This window comes from Eretmochelys imbricata, chromosome 7, assembly GCF_965152235.1.
Source record: "Eretmochelys imbricata isolate rEreImb1 chromosome 7, rEreImb1.hap1, whole genome shotgun sequence".
NCBI classification, from domain to species: Eukaryota; Metazoa; Chordata; order Testudines; family Cheloniidae; genus Eretmochelys; species Eretmochelys imbricata.
This window is the reverse complement of record NC_135578.1, coordinates 41,621,915-41,647,385: the sequence shown is the minus strand read 5'-3', so window position 1 is coordinate 41,647,385 and position 25,471 is coordinate 41,621,915. Positions and strand designations below refer to the sequence as shown.

Genomic DNA, 25,471 nt, shown 5'->3' with positions numbered 1-25,471 from the left:
ACAGCTATGCATCTCTCTCTAGTAGTGTCATACAGGGCGAACAATTTATGAGTTTACCCTGTATAAGCTTTATACAGAGTAAAAAGGATTTATTTGGGGTTTGGACCCCATTGGAAGATGGGCATCTGAATGCTGGAGACAGGAACACTTCTTAAGCTGTTTTCAGTTAAGTCTTCAGCTTTTAGGGGACGTAGTTCAGACCTGGGTCTGGGTTTGTAGCAGGCTAGTATGTTTGTCTCAAACAAGGCAAGGTTCTGAAGTCCTAAATTGGCAGGAAAAACAGACTCAGAGGTTGTCAAAGAACATCAGGTGACAGTCCCAAAGGGGTTTCTGTGATCCAAGCTGTCACAGTAGTCAATGCCCAAGTCTGCTGAACTTCAGGGCAAATGCAGGATTGCATCTATTTATTTCAGTTTCTAAATGTGTGGACAGAAGACACTGGGCTCACGAATAATATTACTACAAATTAAAGGTCACAAAAAAAAAGACCCAATCCCAAAAGCACCTATGGCTTCTCCATCCCCACCACCTCTCTATTCATCTCTACGTGCAGCAAAAGCCAAGGACAGGCTTGAAAGTCAACAAATTAAAGGTCTGGTAAACTGATTGCTGAATATGCTCACAGAAAATGCCCTTCCTCCAATTCCTTTATTATGAACTCAGAAGTCTGTTAACTCTGGCACCTCAGCTGATTTCAACTGCTCTGGTATTAAACAAGGTAAAAAGCAGTAAAATTGCAGACTTTTGTTTGCAGTAGGATTAGAATGGAATCTGATTTCTGCATACTATTCAGTACTGATGAGTATTAGGCAAGAGATTTAACTGCCGGCCACTACAGTCAGCATGAAGTTTTTGTTAGGGTTTTTAAAATTATTAAACTCTAATTTCGGTGTATTTTAAAATATTTTATTTTTAAAATATATTCAATGCCCGTAGAAAACTTGCTATGGCAATAAGCCCTGTCTAAATAAATAAATGTGCACAAAAGATTCTGAATGGGTACATGTTTTTATAAACTAAAAATCCTCCCAAAACACATATCCAACTGTGTAGCTAAATTACTGGTCAATTAAAATAGCTTCTTAACTTCTAAAATTGAGTGCTTTATTCCACAGAGGATTAAAACCTGATAATATTGTAATTAGTGGCTCAAGATTTCAAAGGCTAGCATGTGTTATGCACGTATCTCCTCCTCCCCCGAAATTTTTAGCATGTATACATATGTATCACATGAGATGGGAAGACCCCAGGCATCATTAGCAGTCCCCATGAAGCCATCTCAACTGTAGCCACAAGCCCCAACACCTCGTCCATGGAGTCCACACTCACTCAGCTGCCACTGGGTTGGAGAGCAAGACAACTCCGCACTCACACACCCATGAGTTTATGTCCTGTAGAGCTGAACCCTGCTCTCCACTCCAGGTGTTGTGACTGGGCTCAGGCATTGTCCCGCCCCTCTCCCCACACCTCCCAGGTGGCCCTGCTGCCAATCATGCACACTGCGCATAACAAGTGTATGGTTGTGGCAGCCACTGGTTATGCATACACTCAACTGAAATTTCATACTTCAGCCATATATTATATATTAGCTGATTCCACAGAACGGTACCAAGACCCTTTAAAATGTTGATGCTGTACTTGTTATAGGGAAAAAAAGAGTTTCATTTCTTCAGATGTTTCTTTTGAGTGGGGTCTCCAGCTGATGAGCTGGAATTTTATTACAGCTGCATGAATAATTTTGAAGGGGTAGTAAATTCTCTTCTTCCCTATCGTAGAAGCCATATTATAAAAATCTAGGATTTAGCAAGATTTGAGTTTGTCAAATGTGGCAGTATCACTTTTAATTCAAAAATGTTAACATAGGAGCAGCGTCCCTGTCTCTCATGCAAGTTTGTGGTGGGGTGGGGCAGAGGGAAACAAGAGAAGCAGCCTCTCCCACCCATCATGAAGTCTACAGGAAAGCCAGGTAGACTTTGCATTCTAGGAAGCACAGCGACTGCTGTTTCTACTCCCCTCCTAGGAGCAGATGGTGGGAATTCTGGGAGGTATATTGCCTTACAGAGGCAGAATGTGTCTCAGTGCTCCATATGGGTGGTCTGGTTTCACAATATCCCTTACTATGGACTGTTCCTAACTGCACAAATGAACCAACAGTTATTTATTTTACACAAAAAGCAAAAGCAAGAAAGCTATTCTAATGGGTCCAGATCAACATATGAGTTTTGGTATATGATGACAACAAAAGCCCTTATCCATGGAAACTTACTAAATAGTCAGTAAAGACTCAGATGCTGTGGTTCAACAACTGAAGCAGAAGAAAATGGAAAAAATACAGACTAAATATTTTCTTCTAAAGGAGCAACAGCACTTGACATTCAGAATTAGTCAACAATTTTGTATACATCAGTGTATACAAAAACCAAACTGTGTATTCTGAAACAAATGTGGAATAGCTTTTTTATCTTTAAGGATTAGGTTTACAAAAGCAGAATCAAATATATTACAATCCTAAAATACATTTACAACATAGCGTACAGAGAATTAGTCAGGTCTCCAACATTTTCTCTGTATACAAAATAATCTTTTCATAGTTATTTACAAAGAAAAAGGATTTGATTATTTGTTAGCAGTGTTTCCAACTCATTATTTGACGAGTCTCATGGTATTTGGTATTTTTCTTGAAGCCCTGGCTCCTGGAATCAGGTAATTAGGTGAAAATTTCAGCTTTCATTAAATAAATAAAATAAAATAAAGAAAGAAATAAAAAGGAACTCTGCAACCGGAGGCAATAAAAAAATCCCCCAAATTATTTATTTATTTCAATCTTGTGATTGTTTAGCATTTAGGGCTAGTAAAATACTATGTTAGGATAGTACTTTTCATGAGGAAATGTATCCAAATTATGCTTCAACCTAAAATGCCTCCGCTAAATATATGAAGTTAGTAAAATTTTCATGACTATGCCATGTATGGTAGGTTATTAAACAGAGTTAAATGATGCCTAAAGAACATTAATATTGCGAAGTGAAGCATCCCAAGGAAAATACCCAAGTTAAGATTGAACATGATAGCTTTAACTCTGCCCTTGGAGCTCATGCATTATTACAGTCTTTAGTTACAGAATCAGATATTGTTTCCATAGGATCCCTACTTTGTTTAGTGTGGAAGATGGATGGTGCGCTGTAAATGAGGCAATGTGTTTCACCAGTCTTTAAGGCTGTGGTAAGGATTCCTTAAGCATAGCTCACTTTATGCTGACTGTTCCTGAAACCCACAAATGGATAGTTGTCAATAGTGGGTTGGAAAGCACTGCACTCCATCTGATCCTTAGTTGGTGGAGCAGTATTGCAGGCTGCTCCAAGTTATGCCAGGACCCATTTCAGTTCCCAACAGCTACAGGATATGGAGAAGCAGAAAGGTGACTTAGAGACACTTCTTCACTCCCAGCTATACCAGTCATGAATTTTGTGCAGCATAGTATGTGGCCCTGAGGGCCTATATTACAGTGAAAGAAGATTTGTGTATGCATAAAAATATTCCATTGAAGGAACCTTGCTTCATTCAATATGCTACTAAAAAGTCTTATTAGATATATGCATTTAAAGATGATATTGAATGATGCCACCAGACTCGATAAGATTGATCGCTCATGGGGCAGAGTAAAGAATTACTCACTTTAGTAGGGTATTGGAGGACTGAACCCATAGTTTGTAGTCTGTAAAGTGCCTTTGAAAATAGCAATATATTAAACCCAATAAATAATAAATCATCATCACAAGTAACAGAAATTTATACATAATGCTATCCTTACCAAAATGGCAAGGAACCAAAAGAGCATTTTCACCAACACATCAGGCAAAAAAGCAGAACTCACAATTTAGAGTAAAAATAAATCTATTACACGTATAATTGTGTGTAGTGTACAAACACCCAATAGATTACTAAATTCTGTTTTAAAATGTGTGCTGGAAGTATCATGCTAGTACTCTGCTGGGAGGCATTTACATTGATATTGATTTTTTTTCATTTATTATAAAAACAAATGAAACAAAATAGTGTAAAAAGGGAAAAGAATAAGTCCTAGAATGTTTTAAGATGAAAGATTTGCTACATCAATGTGGCATTCCTACTTCTGGCAACTGAATTCTATTAATAATAGAATAACAGAAATGAAGCAAGCTGACTAGCCTTAGGACATGGAGTTGTACAGCAGAAGGATCACATATTAGGAAGAACAGGATAGACAGTCTGCCCTGAAATTAGAGTATAAACATTTGATGTCTTCCAGAAGTGGAAAGACTTGAAATTTAAGCTACATATTCAGCACGTTCCGTAAATATAGGAGCAGAATAAGAAAATTCTAACTAAAGAGGGTCTTTAGTTTTGGCAGTTAAAAATATAGGAAAAATAAAAAAACTTTGTTTAACCACTGAAAAGTTTTCACAACACACAATTTAAGTAGTCAAAGAATTTGTGAAGGAAAAACCACTACCCTATAAAAGTTCTCAAATTTAAGACAGCAAGAACAGTTGAGAAATGTTATATAAATCACAATGACTTATTTTTGTTAGTAGTTACAGTGAACTGTACAGCAGATACGGTGCATTAAGTTCATACCCAAATACAGTAACAGCAGCAACAAGTTCCTGTAGCATCTTGTCATAGAAAGCCATTCCAACATGGCTTCAAAAATATTAAAACAATGGCTTAATACATCATGCAGAGGTAATAATAATTTTAATAAATTAGAGAAAGTGAGGATGTTTTGACTTTAACCCTAAACAAGAAAATTATCTTTTTTTAAAACTTGACAGTAAAAAGAATACTCATGAAAGGTGTTTTCGACTATTAAACGTGGTGACCGAAATCCTCTGTTTATCCAGTAAATAGGTACAGTTTTGTAGTGCAAGCTTCCTTCTATGCAGGCCCAGCATACCTAAACTCTCTCCCGAAGGAACTACTTCACAGGGTTAAGAGAATAATTCTAACTCCATGCTCATTCAATCTGTGGCTCTCTACTGAAACTGTCAGTGTCACTAATTGAGTACCTTTCTAGGACCTGAAGAAGAGCTCTGTGTAAGCTAGAAAACTTGTCTGTTTCACCAAAAGAAGTTGGTTCAATAAAAGATATTACCTCACCCTCCTTGTCTCTCTAATTAGTGACACTTGTGATATAGATAATTACCCACTAGGAAATAAACCAAATTCTTCAGTTTATTTTTATAGAAGGCTATTCAGTAGAGATTAGAAAAGAACAATTTTGGGGTTATTACCAATGTTGGATGGATCTGAGCTGGTGACCTAAAAGTGAATATCTCCGTATCCTATTCCCCTGAGCCATTCTGGTCTCAAGAAGAGGGCACTATGAACAGATATTGGGTTCCACAAATGAGATGAACAGCTAAAAGAACAACAATTCACAAAAAATGCTAGGAAACATGAATAAGTTGAATTAAGCCAGCAACCAAGAAAACAGAGTGCAATTAACAATGGAAGAAGGTAAATGAAGATTGGTTACTTGTAACTGGAGTTCTTCGAGATGGACTCCGCATATTTATACTTTTGGGATGCGCCAACTGGTGTAGCTGGGACAATGGAACTCTCTCATAGCCGTGCCTGTTAGAATGCTCATGCACCCTTCCCCCTGCCCCACTATCAACATGAAGTGTGTTCAAGTGGCTATAGAAGCGGGCATGGTGCCCATTGCCGTCTCAGTTTCTTACACCACTAAAGCGGGAATACCAAGTAATACTGAAATTAGGACTCCACAGGTGCAAGGTAGGCAGGCAGGGCTTAAGAAAATGCTGAGTCCATCTTGAAGAATACTGGTTACAAGTAGGTAATCTTAATTTCTTCTTCAAGCATCATCTACATATTCCCACTCTTGGGATAGTTTAGCAAGCAGTATAGAGAGATAGAGGAAGGGAGGCAGGGTCCTCATTAAACAATGATTAGAGCACCTGTCAAGGTTCCTCCCCCACTCTGAACTTTAGGGTACAGATGTGGGGACCTGCATGAAAACCTCCTAAGCTTACTTTTATTAGCTTAGGTTAAAACTTCCCCAAGGTACAAATTAATTTTATCTTTTGTCCTTGGAATAACCACTGCTACCACCAAACTCTAACTGGGTTTACTGGGAAACATAGTTTGGACACGTCTTTCCCCCCCAAATCCTCCCAACCCTTGCACCCCACTTCCTGGGAAAGGTTTGGTAAAAATCCTCACCAATTTGCATAGATGACCACAGACCCAAACCCTTGGATCTGAGAACAATGAAAAAGCATTCCGTTTTCTTACAAGAAGACTTTTAATAGAAATAGAAGTAAATAGGAGTAAAGGAATAACCCCTGTAAAATCAGGATGGTAGGTACCTTACAGGGTAATTAGATTCAAAATATAGAGAATCCCTCTAGGCAAAACCTTAAGTTACAAAAAAGACACACAGACAGAAATAGTCATTCTATTTAGCACAATTCTTTTCTCAGCCATTTAAAGAAATCATAATCTAACGCATACCTAGCTAGATTACTTACTAAAAGTTCTAAGACTCCATTCCTGGTCTATCCCCGGCAAAGCAGCATACCAACAGACACAGACCCTTTGTTTCTGTCCCTCCTCCCAGCTTTTGAAAGTATCTTGTCTCCTCATTGGTCATTTTGGTCAGGTGCCAGCGAGGTTACCTTTAGCTTCTTAACCCTTTACAGGTGAGAGGATTTTTCCTCTGGCCAGGAGGGATTTTAAAGGGGTTTACCCTTCCCTTTACATTTATGACAGCACCACTCTGCCAAACTTTGCATCAAACCCGGCTGCAAGATCTAAAGCATAAAGTTTCGTAAAAGTGTGACTCAAATGCCACGTAGCCACTTCACATATTTCAGTAAGAATATGTTTAGTACAAATGCAGTCACTGTTCTAGGGCTCTAAGATGAACAGAAGAAGATAGTTAAGCTCCTCTGTAACACTCTTCAATACGCTGTCTAACCCATCTAGATGGAGACTGTGCTGGAAGGGTCAGACCTTTAGAGTTATCCACATACAAGATAAATAACTTAGGCAAGGACATGAAGTTTTAAATTCAGATAACATCAGAGTGCTCTCTTTGTATCTAAGGAACGTAACCTAGATTTCCCCTTTATTTGTACCAGGTTTTGGAAAGCATACTGGTAAATTAATACTTTGATTTACATGAAACTTTGAAATAATTTCAGGAAGGAGTTTAGGGTACTGATTAAGAACCACCTTGTCCTCATAAATAGTAGTATAAGGGAATCCACCATCAAGGCATCTAGCTCACTAACTCTTCTAGTCAAAGGGCTATTTATTATTAAAGCTATCTTTAATAAAGATGAAACAAAGAGCAGCTCACTAGAGATTCAAATGGGGGAGACATAAGCTTGCTCAAAATACATTTAAAGAGTCCTATACTGGTAGGTACAGATTCAATAAGCCCTTTAAAAGTTTTTCACCAACATATGCAAAAAAACCCAATTCATTTTCCATTAATGTGAGTATGGAATGCTGCAATGGCTGCTAAATGGAACTTTAAGGAAGAGAGAGACAATCCATTGGTTTTAAATGTAACAAATATTCTAAAATAAGTTACATGGGAGCTGAAACTGTGTCAACATTTTTATCACACACTCAAAACACAAATCTTTTCCACATAAGATTGTAACTTTTTCTTGAAACTTAGATAGTTTCTAGCATTCATTAGCATTTGCTGCACTTCAGTAGAGCATGATTTTTCTAAATCTTTCAGTGGTCTGTTGCCCAAGTTGTCAGATGTAATGACTGGCAATCTGTGTGGAAGATCTTCCCTTCTTGCTGGGATAGTGAGACCATTGTTATAGGAAGCATCTTGTATTTGCTGTTGGATAAAAGGAGTAACTCACTGTCCCCTGTTGCCTCACCCATGCTGGAACAATTAGAATCACCCTGGCTAAATCCTGTCTTATTTTCTTTAGGACATTTTAGGGTGGGGGGAAATGCATGCATCAGACCCATTTCTTTATCAAGGAAAAAGACGTGTGTCAATTATTGACTTTCTGAATCCACTCTTGAGCAAAAGCAGGGGCATCTCATATTGGATCAGGTGGTGAACAGATTTATGCCAATGGCTGAAAATGTTCTGAATCACTGATTCCTTTAGAGACCACTCATACATCTGTGAGGAATCCCTGCTCAGTTGATCTGCTATCTTATTGTGTTCTCCTCTACACATAAGGCAATTGGGTAAATATTGTATGGGATATAACAGTCCCAAAGTTTGAACTCATTGCATGATTGAGACTAATGAGCTCCTCTCTGTTTGTGCAAATATTACGTATGTATTGTCTATGGGCACATAAGTTACTGCATTCTGCACTTGTGGAAGAACACTTTGAGAGCCAGACAGCCAAGCCCTAAGTTTTAACATGTTTATGTGCAGCAGATGTTCTCTGCAGCTTCAAAGACATTGACTGAAAAGATTGTAGAGATGTGCTCCCCTACTCTTATCTTGGACGCATCTATGGTAACTATTAATATAGGGGGAACTGGGTTGAACAAAACTCCTTTGTGGACTTTGTGTGGTTTCAGCCACCACATTAGAGGCAGATGAATTTTTAGCATATTGTCCATGCTAGGTGTGAAGCACCTCAACAGAGAACGTTGAACTTGCTTCATTCTGAGCCTGGCACATGGAGTCATATGCCAGAAGGATACCAAAAGGACTACAAATATCAAAAAATATATTACCTTCTGAGAGGACTGTTGAGGATTGTTGTATGGTGTTTAGTTTCAAAACCTCTTTTCCAGAAGAAAAGCCCTCTCTCCTTTCTGGAGTTGAGGATTGCCCAAAGAAAGAAATCCTTTGGGATGGAGACAGAAGGGACTTTCTTTTGTTCATGAGAAGACCCAGCGTTCCAAACAGAGAACAAATGATCTGAATGTCTTTTTCTAATTCTTATTCTGACGGAGCCCTTAGGAGTCAATTGTCTAAGTAAGTGAAAATTAAAATCCCTTGCCTCCCCAAATATGCTGCTACCAGGCCAGACATATGGTAAAAACGCTGGACATAGTGGAGAGGGCAAAGGGTAAAACTGTATATTGGAAATGGTCTAGAGCAAGGGTAAAACAGATATTTACAATAAGAGGGTCTTATAGAAATACTGAAGTACACATCTTTGAGATAGAGAGCAATGAACCAATCCAGAGTAGACAGGGCTAGAGCCAATCAGAGCCAGGGTTAGCATTCTGAAATGAAGCTTCCTGATGCATCTGTTTAAAGCTCTGAGATTTAGCACCGGTCTGAGAATTTGATTGGGATGGGGTGGGGGTGGGGTGGAGGTGTTGATTAGAAAGTATCAGGGAAAGAACTGTTCTTCTTATATAGCTCCTGCTTTCAATAGAGTTTGTTTTTCTGTCCTCAATACCTTCTTGTGGGAAGGGTCCCTGAAAAGGGAGTGAAGGGGGATTTGCATGGAGGAATGGCTGTCAAAGAGGAACAAGGGGGAATGTACTGACTGTGATACCTGAATATATACGTAGGTGCTTTCCTTCTATAAGGAGGAAATAACCCCAGAGATTTTGCAGTGGAGTGTGTCTCCATCAGTTTTTTTACTAAATAGTCCATTCTCTTCAGAGGGTAGATCCTCTATTTTAGATTTGGTTTCCATAGATAGACAGGATGACCATAGCCAGACTTGCCTATGGAGAACTACTGTGGATGACACAGAACTTAAGGTGATCAGAGACATCCGCTAGCTCATGAAATTGAATTGCATTCTCAATGCTGCAGCTACACCCACACTGTCATCTAGAAATGAATCACTTTCTAGTTCCATGATTTGCTGGAAATCATTCAGAGGAGCTGGTTCCTTGTCATCAGAGCGTGTGTTGCACTAAGGCAGTGGAATATTCCCTGGATGTCAGGTCTGGGCATCTCAGATCTGGATGACTCATATCCATAGGTTCAGATGGAAGTTGTTCCAGAACCAGAGAATGAGGTTCTCTCAAGTGCTATTGGTTAAGTAGGGGATGGCCAATATGGGCAGGGCATTCATGGTGGCACCTAAGGATTTAAGTCCTTAAATTAATCTTGCCATTTACCCCAAACTGGCATCACATCACTTGTTTGTTGTACAGGATTCCAGGAGTGTTCCTCTGAGGAGGGAGATGCTTTTTTGGAGGAAATAGTTGAATCTTAGAAGTGAGTGTTGGATCCAGCCCTAGATCAGATACTGAAATAATAGGGGAGATAACTGAGGTATGGAACTGAAACATGGAGACTGGTGATACAGTCTTTCTCGGCAAGCCAGTTGGAGTCTAGGAAGTGGAAATATGGACTTTGGAGATCTCTCCCACTCATGTCTTGGTCTCTTATCAGAACAATGTGATGTAGCTAGATCTGGTATGTCATGCAGGTTGGATGAACATGCACTGTAACCATGATAGTAAGGGGTTGAGCTGACACGTTTGGTTCGAAGGTCTCTTTTTGAGGTCCATACCCTTGGAAAAAAACAGAGGACTTAAGTCCTTAGGTCTTGGATCTGCATGCTGTGAATGGTCTGAAAAATTACCCGAGATATGTTTTAATTTAGCCTTTCTTTTCTATGGAACTGATGTAGTTAGTTCCTGTAAGCTGTCTGGCTCCTTAGGGTCTCTATGGTACTGGTTCCAATGGAGACAGTAAAAATTTTGAAGACAGAAACAGATGACTTCACTATGAGAAGCTCAGTCAACTTGTAACTGAAGCTTGGTGCTGAGGCCAAAGCTCGAGGAGTAAATATGCTACAGGTAGGCACATATGCTGGTAGGCACATCACCAGGAAGTGAATCTCACCTAGGAATTTCAGGCACCAAACATGTGCATTGGATGCTGGGAGGTCAGCTGGGAACACCACACACCTCTTAAAGCCATGCTTCTTTGAACTGAGATCTACCACGTTGGTATTGGTAAGCATTCCTACTTAAAGCTAAAATCCTAATCTAAAAACTATCCTAAAATCTAACTATAAAACGTCTTAACAATAACTACACTAAAAGGTAAAAAGGGTCTTTTCTAGCTACAGATCCAAGAGGTTGATGTCCTTTCACTGCTCTGTTTGGAAGCAACTGAGGCAGCTATGGGTGCTACACTCCCTTCTACAGCCACGCCTTTGAGCACTGAGGTGTTGGGTTGGTTGGGAGCATGAGCACTCTTAACAGGAACAGCTATTAGAAGGTTCCATCATCTCAGCTGGACCGGTAGGCACATCCCAGAAGAGGGAATATACAGAGGACTTGAAGAACTGGCATCTAATTTTGTTCTGCTTTAAAAGTCAGTATGTAAACCTAAATCTAAAGATGAAGTTTACTCGTATCCAGTCTGGGAAAGTGAGCCAAAATTGGAGTTATCCTCTGAATACGAGCCAGAATCTCAGCTATTGTGCTCACACTAGTTGCAGCCTGTTAGGCTGGAGTGCTAAAAGTGTTAAATGGAGTCAAGAACAGATGCCGCCTGACAAATGGTGTGAAGTCATACTGTCCAGTTCACTCTTTACACACTGATCAATCAGGAAGGGACTTTGGACTTACTTTTTATTTGGACAGCTTGAAAAGCAGGGGGTGAGATCACTATTGTATGCCAAAAACCCTTGTGAAAAGTCAATGAGTAAAGAAAACACAGAACTGATAGCATGAAGTATGCCATGGGATGGGAGTAAAATGCAAATGACACTTTTCAAACATATTAGTATCAAACTGTAACAATAAGATACATTTAGAAACAACAATAGCATCTGCAGAGGATGTTGGTGCTACTTAGTCTGCTCACTGATTACAAAACAAAGGAGAAAAATAAACCATTGATTAAAGATGTAGGATGCCTGTGTGTTATTGTCTGGGTATACCACAAAGAGGACAGGAGACTTGTTATGGGTTTTAATCAGGCCACAACTTTATTATATAGATGTCTGGGACTACCCAGCAGGTAAACTGTACAGTGCAGGCAAATCCATGCTTATTCAAATCAATTCTCCGGGGCTTTCACCAGCCCCCTCCGCTGTTTAATTCATGATTATTCAAATCAGTTTTCCGGGGCTTTCACCAGCCCCCCTTTGTTTCCGTCCAGGTACCCCAGCCGACCTATGGCTTGGACCTTACCATCCACCAGCCTCGTAAGAGGGTTAAGGAGGGCTATGAGAATTGGGGGAGGAGGGAGGAGTGTTTGGCTCCCTGCCATACCAATCATAGGAGTCCCTGAACCCCCTCCCCGTTCTGTTCCTTTATCCAGGACCTCCTTTTAAGTCCTTTACCAGGCCATTTATCTGGTCACTGGCTGCCCTCCCTATGGAGTACCTGCACTGAACATCCGCCCAATATTACAAAATAAGTTGCGACATATGACCTACCACCTTTTCTATTCACCAGAAAAGGTCCATCCTCACACCCGCTGTGAGGAAGGCGAAAAAACCACACTCCACCAAAGCCAATTCTGGTGGTGATGGAAAAATTTCTTCCCAGCCCCCCTTTAAAAGGGGCGACTAGCATAATATCCCATAGGCTGACTCCTGTTCCCCTTAGGTGAACTCACTGAGTTTCTGACCTTCCCCCCGCCACCCAACCACAAAGCAAAGCCGCCCTTCTTTGGGTAAGTCCAGACAAATTCTGCCCCACCTTTAGTTGTGGTGCAATCATTCTGCGTAAATGATACAACACAAATACAGTACAGAAGTAGGGTCTTTCAGCTAATCATATATGATCAGAAAAATAAATGAGCTGTGAGCAAACTCCACTGTTCTTCTGAATAACCAGGCTTGAAATCTTGCTATCCTATTTTTGTCCCTTCTCGCCTTTTCTTCCAGTATCTAAGCTCTCACAATACCCTATTACCTCTACCTTCACATCATCTCTAAAATTCATTCTCTAAGTCTCTGTCCACCTTTTGTTGATCTCCTGCCTTGACTATTGCAGCTCCTTCCTCTCCGCACTGCTCACCTCTCACTTATCTCCACTTCTCCAGCTACTGACAAATTATCTGTCACTTCGACTCTGCCACTCCCATCTTACTATTGCTTCGACAGCTTTCTCTTTCTGCATTAAATTCAAACCTCTCATCCTTGACTTCAAGGCTATGCACAATTATGTTTTTTTCACATATTTCTATCTAATCTATCTGCACCATTATATCCTCCTACTCTCACCTGTGCCTCTTCTCTACACGCCCTACCCCTCTTTGTTCAGATCTCTTGTGAAAAACATATTTCTGCTTTGATGCCTTTCACCATGGAGACAAATGTATTAAAAAACCTGAGTCTTTGAATTTGGTTTTGGACCTTTTTCTGGTGCATTATGTGCTGAACTGTTCTGTCTTATATAATATGCAAGATTCTTTGGGCAAGGATAATTTCTTCCTGTACATTTTGAACAACTCCAAACACACTGATAGAGCTTAATCATTGTTTTCCCTCCATGATTGTAAAGTAAAGCACGATATAACCTAAATAACTGTGTGGAGAGGCAATATGTTTTCTTAGTATCTATTCATTACACACATGCTGACTAGCAATTATGGCAAACTAAATTGTTATACATTCCATAACTGTCTTCTTAGAAATTTCTTGTAGTGTGGCTTCAAACAAACAAAAAATGTTCAAAAGATTAAAAGGCCCTGGAAGTCTCTCAGTAAACTCCATCTGGTAGATACATTTGTCATTTCTGAAACTAAGCAGGCCCAAAGTCTCACCAAGCTGTGACAGTCTACAAAAACTCAAGCTGAGTGGGAAGGAATTAGCCTCTCTGGCACACAAAGAACTTGTGGTAATTTACCATGTTCCCCCCCCCTCCCTTTCATATTTGGGTTATTAACATCAGTGCAGCTTCTGGGTAGCTGTGCTTCAGTGTCATATTTCAGGATGTAATTACCCTTACAATAATAAAGAAAAGGAAAATGCTTCAGTTGTTTATTTTCCATGCGCATGTTGCAGTTATAGTGAAATCAGTTGCTGTAAACGGACAAAAGAAAAAAAACATGGCAAGTTTTATGCTAAATCTTCAATGAAAAAGTTTGTTTCACATAGATTTTTAGTAGTCTACACAGAGAAATGGGGATAAAAATGTGAATTCTGGAAAAAACTAGATCTATGTTCAGAAAGAAAGGTTATGCTTAGATAGGTATACAATCTATCTAAGCATAATAAATCTACAATAAAATCATGTCACCTGGAAAATGATTTCAAAACATTTATAGTAGAATAAGAACGAAATAAACTGCAAATGTTTTCCAGTTTCCTTGAAAATAATGCACTTTCTTGTTACTTACATAAGCATATCATTTACAGAGAGCTTCCAGCTGTGCCTTGTTAGCCTAAGGACCAAATGCATTCTGCTGCTTTTCATTTTCCCAAAGTGAGGTTTTTAGTTTTCTGAATAACTTATTAGATAATTCTCTACACACAGAAGAGAGCAGCGCTTTGTCCCCAGGGAAAGAAGCTATTTCAGACTTCACTAAGGAGTCATCTATCATGTTTCAACAATCCCCACTGTTGCTCTCTTTGTTTTAAAGATATCAGTCTGATTTTGTTTCATTTGCAACCGGAGACTAAATGACACCAAGCAGAATCTACTGTTAGATTAGATTGCCAGGTAATATACATTTTACATTTTCAATTATTGCTTACAGCATGGTGTGGAATGGCTTAAACTACATGTTAATAATGTGGTGTTTAATACTTTGCAAATATGTTTAAAAGTTAACAAGATTAGTTCTTTATAGCAAATACTGTGTATAAAAGCTTTTCTAAATTAAGAAAGTATGCAGTAGTGGGTGAGCTGGGCTTCTTTGTTCCATATGAATGCTTGGGATAGCTAATCATAATTAATTTCTATGCAAATTAATTTCAATAGCAGTATATTAATGTTCAGAAATCATTTTAATCGTCCTGCATTGTGAGAGAAAGTGATTAACTCAAAGAGATTTCTGAACTTACTCTGAATAGAGTCAGATAAAGAAAGTAAATAATACTCTCTGTGGAACGTTTATAAAGGATCATGTGTTTAGAAATTAACTATTTCCTATCACATAAGGCAAAACAACAAAAAGACTGAACACAGTAAGAAAGAAAAACAAAATAAGTGACAAACAATTAATTACACATTGTAGATGAACAGTAGAGAGGATGAAGAAACTTATATAAGCATGACTTAAACATTTCTGTAGAAAATATGTCCTATTAACCCAAGTGATAAAATATACACTATATCAGGGAAAACTGTTGTTTAGTGTATTAAGCAACAATTACAAGAATATATTAATTTCAGCACCAATTAATACTAGATGCCCAAGTCACAGTGTTGGTGATATGCAATGATTTACAGTTATTTTAATTGTTCAAATCTAATTTTGTTTCAATTTTCATTTGATTAAAATTTGACTACACTATGTTAAATATTATTTTATGTTTGATAATTTAAGAGTGTCAATAGTGGGCGCAAAGGGTAGTACCAGTTGATTCTATGGCCTTTTCTTATCTTACAGGTCAAGGACACTAGTTGGAAAAAAACTGTAGCATTAAATTTTTAGTCAGTACTGAGAAATTAATGTTCTTGATGCTAAAATATAGCACTTGAGTTCACATGTATCAGTAGAAACTGATTATATAAACTAGTTTCACTTTACCTTACAGAAACTGTAGTTACAGTGTAGTTTTACTCTTTGATACCTGTAACTACTACTACATTCACACAACTGGAAGGATAATTCCAAAGATAATATAATGCAGCTGATACAGCTGAATTCTAAAAATACATGCATGAAGTATGGGAAATGTCTAATAAGTATTTCTGTAATTTAGGTAAACCTCTGGTAAAATGAATGAGTGGTAATTAGCTATCAGAACAATCACTGTTTATTTGCAATGCCATTCTTGTGTAACTACAATGTAATTAGAGTCACAATATTATTAAATATAACCTAAAGATTTAACTGTAAAGATGTCACTGAGTGCTTGATGTCATGAAAAAACATGCTTACGGCTTCTCCTTACAATCAGCTCTTTCATTCAAACCTTTTGAGGTTTGGCCATCTATAGTTCTGTAATCTACTGCACAGATTTATGGACAGTCAAAAGAATGCAAGTCAATTACAAATCACAAAGAAAATTAGGCTGCTTGTCCTTTGTCACATCTGCAATGTTAGGTATCAGGAAATAAGCAAGCTTTGAAAAAGGCACCAGTTAGGATATTTAATGAGTTTCTGTGTGTTGGCATGTTCATTAACATTTGTTTCTCATAAGAGAAAGGTACTAACATTCAGTGCCACAGCGCATACAGCATAATGAAGGGTGTAAATCTAGTAATCAAAAAAGGCACTTAGGTATAATAAATCCTGGATTCTGTTCACAACTCTGCCACTAGTTCTGTATATGAGCTTGGGTGAGACATGTAACCTCACTGTACCTCAGTTTACCCATCTGTAAAATAGGAATAACGCATACCTACTTAATTAATGTTCGTTAAAGTATTCATACAGCCTCAGATGAAAGTAGCTAAACAAAGATTATTATTATAAAGAGGTAAGTACAAATTTACTGTTCTAAAACTTATTTACTACTAACTTCCTGTAAAAAAACAAAATATGAAAATTCTGCTATGAGTAGCACGAAAAACATGGAAGCCACCCGTCAAGGTTCCCTACCCACTCTGAACTCTAGAGTACAGATGTGGGGACCCGCATGAAAGACCCTCTAAGCTTATTTTTACCAGCTTAGGTTAAAAACTTTTCAAAGGCACAAACTTTGCCTTGTTTTTGAACAGTATGCTGCCACCACCAAGTGATTTAGACAAACAACAGGGAAAGGACTACCTGGAGTCCCTATTTCCCCACAATATTCCCCCAAGCCCTTACACCCCCTTTCCTGGGGAGGCTTGAGAATAAACAAGATGAGCACAACCCCTTTGGATTTTTAAGACCCCAAAAATCCAATCAGATTCTTAAAAATCAGAGCTTTATTAGAAGAACAAAAAAAGATAAGAGAACAACTCTGTAAGATTAGAATGGAAGATAATCTTACAGGCAGTCAAATTCAAACATAGAGAATCCCTCTCGGCAAAACCTTAAGTTACAAAAAGACACAAAAACAGAAATACACATTTCCTTCAGCACAGCGAATTTACAAGCCAAAACAAAAAAAACCTAATGCATTTTTTAGCTAGATTACTTACTAACTTTACAGGAGTTGAAGGGCTTTCATCCTTGATCTGTTCCCGGCAAAGGTATTATACAGACAGACAAAAGCCTTCCCCCCCCTTCCAGATTTGAAAGTATCTTGTCCCCACATTGGTCATTTTGGGTCAGGTGCCAGCGTGGTTACCTTAGCTTCTTAACCCTTTACAGGTGAGAGGATTTTGCCTCTGGCCAGGAGGGATTTTATAGCACTGTATACAGAAAGGTGGTTACACTTCCCTTTATATTTATGATACCACCATATGCTTTGTATCAAGAAAAGGAAAACTTGGCAAACCTGCAGTATGAAAATGACCTGACACATTAGCAGAAAAAAAAATCACGGTGATTAAAAAACTGTTTTAAGATCAAGAGACTGAGACAACATCTTACAACTATCTATGCACCAATATAAAGGCATTATTTGAAAGGGGATGTGCTGACTTCATTTCACTAAATTACAGCAATTGCTAACTTGTTATTCATCTATCAAGGATGGTCAATCAGACTTAGTGACATCCTCTAACTCAGTATTATTTACAATTACATGCATTATGTATACAGTCAACATCACAAACCAAAATCTAGTTTAAGACAGAGGACTATTAAAATCACAGAAAATACAGGTTTTTGTGGGTGCTTCATGTTATAAGAACTAGAGTATGAAAATTTAATGCCCACGCATTTGTACTGTAAATATGGGATTATGGCTTCCAGTTTTTGTACTAGAGAACAGATCTAAATTTCTTACGCTCTGACATTGACCCAAGATGTCATGCAAGCAATCTCATCACTAATACTGTGCAAACACAAAAAAATCACAGCTATTTCCTAGAAATATTTTTTGATTAAATGGATACCTAAAAAGACATCAACTACTTAACTTTACCTTTCCTAATATTAAATGTACTAGATGTCTTCTATTTCAGCATTTTAAATGGATGTTGCTACTGTAATTTGTGAAACTGTAAATATTAAAAGGAACTTCATTTTTGCCTCAGTTGTTGGGATCCCAAAATATTGCCACTTTGAATCCTGTTTTAAATGAAGTCTAGTTCAGGTGAAAAAATTATTCTAGCTCCTAGGGCAGAGGTCCCCAAACTATGGGGCGTATCCCCACTAGGGAGAGCACAGAGGAACGTTGGGGGGGGGCATGGCAGGGCCCAGACCTACCCCCAGCCTTGGCCCTTGACCGTGGCCTGGCCACGGCTTCCACTCCCAGCTCTGATCCCAGACCTACTTCCTGCCTCGGCCCCTGGCTGTGGCTCTGTTCCAGCCCCAGCTGCGACCCCAGCCTCAGCCCCCTTGCCCCTGTCCGCACCTGCCTCCCCAAGCAGTGGCCCCACTCCTGTCTCCCAGTGAGAGGTGTGTGTGCAGACCGGAATAAGGAGGGGCATGACCGTGAAAAGTTTGGGGACCACTGTCCTAGGGTTATACAACACTTTCTCTTAAGGCCATGACTAATACTCAAAAGATTCTGGACACTTAACAGAATTTAACTAAATATTTCATTTACAAGAACAAAAGGTCAGTATGGCTAAGGAAAGCTAGTGCCAGAACAAAATCCCTCACAACATCTCCCCAAAACACAAATAAAGCCCTACCGCACTATCATAATCTATTATTTGCTAAGCTCTAATGAGCTCAGTGCTTTACAAGGCACAAAGATAAATACAAACCCTGCTTGAAGAGCTTAGAAAAGAAAGGAAAGTACTTGCTTTAAGCCTCTCTTGGAAGAATGCCACAGATTTAGTCTAGTCTATAAAGATGGCGGGTTATAGCCCACGAAAGCTTATGCCCAAATAAATTTGTTAGTCTCTAAGGTGCCACAAGGACTCCTCGTTGTTTTTTTTAAAGATGGCGAGGTGTATTCCAAATCACAAGTCCTCATCAGAGAAGGTCCCATTTTCTCATCTTTGTAGGATAATAATGTTAGCATCTACAAGATTGTCACAACAAGTCAGAGGACAAAAGCTGGTGAAATACTTGTCATAAGTACCTCTTTTTGGAGTGCATTCCACACTTGAAAAACAGCTGTGTGACATGCTTGCTGTATTCCAGAAAATGCTGGAATCATGTCTAGTGGGGTTTTTTTTAACCCTGCTTGTTGGTGACAGTAAACATAATTTGATGACTGGTTCTGTGTACTAACTCCAAAAATACAACAAAGAGTCTGGTAGCACCTTAAAGACTAACAGATTTATTTGGGCATAAGCTTTCGTGGGAAAAACGCCACTTCTTCAGTAACTCCATGATCTTTAGCTATTTTGAGATGTGTTTTTAATAGTGTGGGGAACAACTCAATATGGAACAATCCTTTTAGATTATAGCCCTTGTGTTCTTCACTAAAGATGATTTGGGACACAACAGAAAGAAGTGGATTTGCCAATGTGTGAAGAAACCATCATTCCTGAGTTGCAGAGGTCAGGCAGCCATAAACAACAGTGGTGGTCAAGGATTGGAGAAAGCATTCCTTTAATTACAGCCATCAATGAACTTTTGTCTGCTGCCTGGGCTGGAGGCACGATTTGTATCTAACAGAAAACTAACAATTCTCACTCTGACAATACAATGAACTACTACCATAAACTTAAATCTAGCCCCAAATGTACCGCCAGTTACTTATTAGATGAGCAGTGAACATGTATTTGAGTGGTATGAATCTGGAAATCTGTTCCATATTCAGGAAGGGATTTCCAGATCCATGCTGCCTGAACACAGTATCCCTGTATCCAGGGCTATATTTGAATTCAAGTGTACTGCTCAACTATAGAGAGTCAAAATTACAAGACTGGTTAGAGAGCTCTGTCATTACAGACTTTATCCAACAGATTAAATTGTTCATGCCAACCTGCCATTTTGGGATATGAGAGCAATCCAGGGTGGATAAAAATCAATGATTAAAATTTTTTTTTAAATTGATTTTTTAAATTTAAATAGGATTTTTTTAATAAAATACTTTTTGAGGAAAAACCTATCTAAAGATAGTTTTAATTAAGATATATCTTTGAGCTATATGTCTCATCATGGAATAGGGATCATAAATTCTAATTCTATAGTATGAGACAATATATTCATGTAATGCTTAAGAAAAGTTCTGTAAATGAATGTCAATAGTTCATCGATTAGGGACCCAATCTTATGGGGTTCCAGGGGCTTCTGTATAGATTATTTAGGTTAATCTTTCTACCTACCCAATGGGACTCAGTGCTCAGTCTAGAAGATACCATCAGAGATGCCTAGTTTTACAGTTCTCAAACTGTGGATTTGTGTCTCCAGAGATAACATGCTTGTTAACAGCAAAAATGTTTTTAAATAAATAAATAGAGGTTAGAAGTAACAGACCTCAACCCTATTGTCCCTCTGCAAATTTATGTACAGAGTCAATCCCGTACCTCTCTCTAAAAGTGCAAAGTTTCAAAAAGTTCAATAAATAGAAGAATGTTGGGGGTGGAACAGATCTGGACAAAGAGAAGAAGTCTAGAGATAAATGTGAGAAGGGAGGGACAGGCAGTAGAAACAAAAGTGAAACTGTTTGAGCAGCATATTGCAGAAGTCTTGAGGTCTTTCTGAGTGTAGCCTTCATTGATTTGAGATCTACCATACCATTCTCTCACTAGAAAGGAAAACCTACAATGGCAGCAGGCCATAAAAGAGAATCAGTTTGGGAATAAGAACCATTCAAGAAATATATGTTTGTTGATGATGTTTTAAAGAAAGTCACACCAGTCAACTGGTGGAATTCACTTAAGCACTTGGATTCAGAGACTGTTGAAGTGATAATCTCACTTTTAACAGCAGTAACTTCTTCTGACAGTGTAGAAAGAATATTTTCTTCCTTTGGACTAATTCATTCCAAACTGAGAAATCATTTGGGACCTGAAAAAGTAGGAAAGCTGGTTTTTCTTTTCCAGATGATGAACAAACAGGAAAATGAAGGTGAAGATGACTGAGTTAGCTGCAGAAGCCAATATTTTAAGTTTCTTATGTTGATCTGGCTGACATAGTCAATTTAATTTTTTTTTAATATTTCATTTCACTATTTTCATTTAACTATTTTATTTTAACAAAAACAAACCTGATTTCAAAAAACTTGAATGTTTAACTAAATTCAAAAATTCATATGCTTGTTTTGCTAAAATATTATACCTTTGCTGTTGAAGAAAAAAATCCAGAATACATAACTTTGTTGTTTTAGATAAATAAAACAATTTAAATGTCTGTCTGGTGATGGTCTCCTCCTAATACATCATGGCAAGAAAATCCTCCAAATATTAACGATTAACCTGTTGAATTGGAGACAGTTCACCTCCCAATGACTTCATAAATATCTGCTTCAATTACCTTTGGTAAATGAAATAACCAAACAATCATTCATTTTCTGATATAGCTGTAAAACTAGTCTGAAAAGTTTTTAAAATAAATCACTTAAAAATGTATAGTGTGTACCTTCTAAAAATGAAACCTACATCTATCTCTAAGTTGTGAAGAATATGTATTAAGGTTATAAAAACCAACAAGAATGCACTTTTATGTAGAAATCTATGATTAAATCAAGTCTTCCTGACCAGTGATTTAAATCATGATTTAAACCAAATCCACCCTGGAGCAGTCTAAGCATTTTCTGAAAACTGTGTTTTAAACTTGCATTACATGACATATACTATAAAAAGCTGTATCTATATCTCACTTTTTCTTTTTTAGGGCACTGCTTGTGAAGAGAAAAACATGCAGACTGCATCTTTGCTTTATTATTTCCTGCTTGTCTGTTGGTGTATTGATTTTGTTGAAAATCAAACAAATGGAATTCCTAGGCGGCAAAGAAGGAGAATGCGCTATAGAGGATCAAGAAAGGGTTCCTCAGCAAACCACAGACCAAACAGACAACCACAGATTAAGACTTCAACTACTGTTGCTGTAGTACCAAGTGTACCCCTTATTAATATTGATGATGGCATTACAGAAGTATTTGACTCTCTTATAGGTTTGAGTGGACATGAATCCAGTTACAGTGTCTTACCAGGTAAGAAGAAAACAATGATGTTTTGCATTTTACCTCTATACTTAGAAACCCTCCTCACTGTAGGCCACACTTTTCCTTTGCTTTAAAAGAAATTCATGCAACTGTAACTTTAAATTACACACACACACACACACTCTCATTCAATGGTAAAAAGTGATGTGAATGAAGAGTTAAGATGATATGTAGAGTTGAGCAAAACTCAAACGTCTGCAAACCAGAAAATTCAGTTAAAGTTGCCTGTGCAAACTTAACTCTGCTCTCTCTCAGCAATGCCCCAATATGCTCCATTAACACACACACCTCTTTACTCTGCCAACCCCACAGCTGCTGAAATGTACAAGTGCTTTATCTCCTTTTACAACCCATTCACATTCACCCACAGGATACTATCTAACACTATTAAAGGACAAAAAGGTTGCCCACACCATCTTCCCTCTACCTTCTTTAAGCAATATCTTAATATGCACATACTAGTTCTCAGCACTACTAGATTCAGGAGGTTCCAGATCCTAGTATACACCCACACAATTAGCCAACTCCCCAGAAAGAATACCACATGTACACAATTTAAAAACCATTTCACAGCCTTTTACAACAACCTTACACTTACTCACAGGACACCATCTCACTTTCATTAACCATCACTAAAGCATCAGAATCTTTTCATATTCCACCTCACTTCTGAAAATATCCTTTATAATAAAAGCACTATACCCTTCTATTGACATAACCTACACAATTCTGCATAGAAATTATGCATGTTGCATCCTGAAGGTACACATGCACTTCTTCCCTTTTCTCACACAACAAGAGGGTAGAAAACAGATGTCCTCATATCACAGTCACACCTCTGTCACACACCTCAAAGTAATCCATAGATGTTGCAAACACACCTCTACCAAGCACAGCTAACTACCACATCCACCATTCAGTACAGTTAAACCCCTGTGCCCTGCTAATTATAGAATGTACACAATTCTGCACTGAAATGATGTATAGTGGATCCTGAAGATATACATGCAGCTCTTCCCTTTTTCAACACACATCAGAGGGTGCAAAAAATAGACCTCTTATCATAATCACTGCTGTCACACACCACAAAGTAATCCATAGACGTCCTCACCTCACAAACACACTTCTACCAAACAGGCCCAACTACGGCCTCGAACATTTAATGTAGGTACACCTAATATACTGACTGCACCTGGAGTATATCCAAATAATTTCCAATGATTATTAGCCAGCTCCAGGGGAACAGAGGGAAGATGGGGTTCAATGGTACACTGGCAGATCTGCAGGGTGAAGGACGGTTAGGGTTCACTAGAAGAGCTGGTTGGGGTTCAGAGGGGCTGGGGTGCACTGGTAGAGCTGGGGGGTTAGGGTGCAGTAGGTGCCCTGGCAGCACTGTGGGATGTAGGGCTTTTTTAGACTCATAGACTTTAAGGCCAGAAGGGACCATCATGATCATCTAGTCTGACCTCTTGCTCATTGCAGGCTGCAGAACCTCCCCACCCACTCTGGCAATTGGTCCATAACCTTTGGCTGAGTTACTGAAGTCTTCAGCGAATCTACCATTTATTCTCATTCAAACCAGCAAGTGACTCATACTCCCCACTGCAGAGGAAGGTGAAAAAACCCCAGGGTCTCTGCCAAGCTGACCTGGGGAAAAAATCCTTTCCAACCTTAAATATGGCAGTTAGATCCTGAGCAAATGGGCAAGACCCACCAGCCAGACCCCTGGGAAAGAATTCTCTGTAGTAACTTGGAGCCTTTCCCATCTAATGTCCCACTTCTGGCCACTGGAGATATTTGCTAATAGCAGACAGAGAGGGGCCGTATGTCAGTGTAGACAACCTGATCATACCATCCCCTCCATAAATATATCAAGCTCAGACTTAAAACAAGTTAGATTTTTTGCCCCCACTACTCCCTCCCCTTGGAAGGCTGTTCCAGAACTTCACCCATCCGAAGGTTAAAAACCTTCAGCTAATTTGAAGTCTGAACTTGTTGATGGCCAGTTTATATCCATTTGTTCTTGTGATAACATTGGCTCTTAACTTAAATAACACTTCCTCTCCCTCCCTGAAAAAAGAAAAGGAGTACTGGTGTTTATCCCTCTGATGAATTTATAAAGAGCAATCATATCTCCCCTCAGCCTTCATTTTGTTAGGCTAACCAAGCCCAGCTCCTTAAGTCTCCTCTCATAAGGAAGGTTCTCCATTCCTCTGATGATCCTGGTAGCTCTTTTCTGCACCTGTTGGGATGCACTGGCAGCACTGGGGGTGTAAGAAGGTTGAGGTTCAGGGTGGTTGGGGTTCATTGCAGGGCAGCTGGGAAGTGCAGGGGGACGGGGAAGCCAGTTTGGTGTGCACTGGTGGAGCTGTGGTGTATAGGGTAGTTGGTGTGCACTGGCACACGTGATGCAGGGTGGTTGGAGTGCACCGGAAGAGCTGTGGGGTGCAGAGGGGTCGGAATGCATTGGCAGAGCTGAGGAGCAGGGGTTTGGAGTGCACTGGCAGAGCTGTGGGGGTCAGACAGGTTGGGAGGCACTGCAAGATCTGGGTTGTTGCCGTGCAGGAAGGTTGAGGTACATTCACAGAGCTGAGGGTGCAGTGGGGTTGGAGTGCACTGGCAGAGCTGAGGGGTACCAAGCCTCCCTCACGCCTGAGCCCCCAATCTATCTCGCTTCCCCTACCATCCATCCCCATTTGTCCCCCCACCCAATCAACTCCCTTCCCTTGCAACAGCCCCAAACCCCTCTTTCCTATTCCTCCAATCACCTGCTCCCCTAACACACCTGTCCTCCCAGGAAGAATTCACGTACCTATTTTCTACCTCGAAATATTTTGATTACATTCCCCCCAAAATAAAATTGCCACATGTGGACTCTCAAATTGTAGGAACATCCAGTGATTCAGTCCAAAACTTCTTTTGTTTTAGGAGGAGGTTTGTCATTAACCTATCCTTAGATATGTTAGTGGAATGGGGAGTTCAGAGCCTTCAAGAGGTCTGTTACTCATCCAATCATTAGTACTTCTCAGTTTAACAGTACAAAACACCAAAAGGAAACTTTTTTGGAGGGACCCTGTAACTCAGGAACCCATTGGTTAAATAATCCCAATTTGGATCACTAACACCATATAATGCTCTCATAAGGCACATCAAATTTCAAAGCAAGCCAATTAACAGTTCAGATTTTAGAGCACTTACAAGATTTAAGCTTTAAAGCATATAAAATAGCAGGAAAGGAAACCTTCCAGACATTT

The 25,471-nt window shown here is 39.1% G+C and overlaps 2 protein-coding genes across 3 annotated transcripts in view; one reads left to right on the top strand and one right to left on the bottom strand.

The window, feature by feature from the left end:
* CENPP (centromere protein P) overlaps window positions 1-25,471 on the bottom strand; it is a 331,014-nt gene that overhangs the window by 75,644 nt on the left and 229,899 nt on the right. The gene's annotated exons all lie outside the window — the stretch shown is intronic.
* ECM2 (extracellular matrix protein 2) overlaps window positions 21,911-25,471 on the top strand; it is a 31,991-nt gene continuing 28,430 nt past the window's right edge. For both annotated transcript variants that reach the window (XM_077823083.1, XM_077823082.1), the window contains exon 1: window positions 21,911-22,205. In XM_077823083.1, coding sequence (XP_077679209.1) covers window positions 21,911-22,205 — 295 coding nt within the window. The remainder of the gene's footprint in view (window positions 22,206-25,471) is intronic.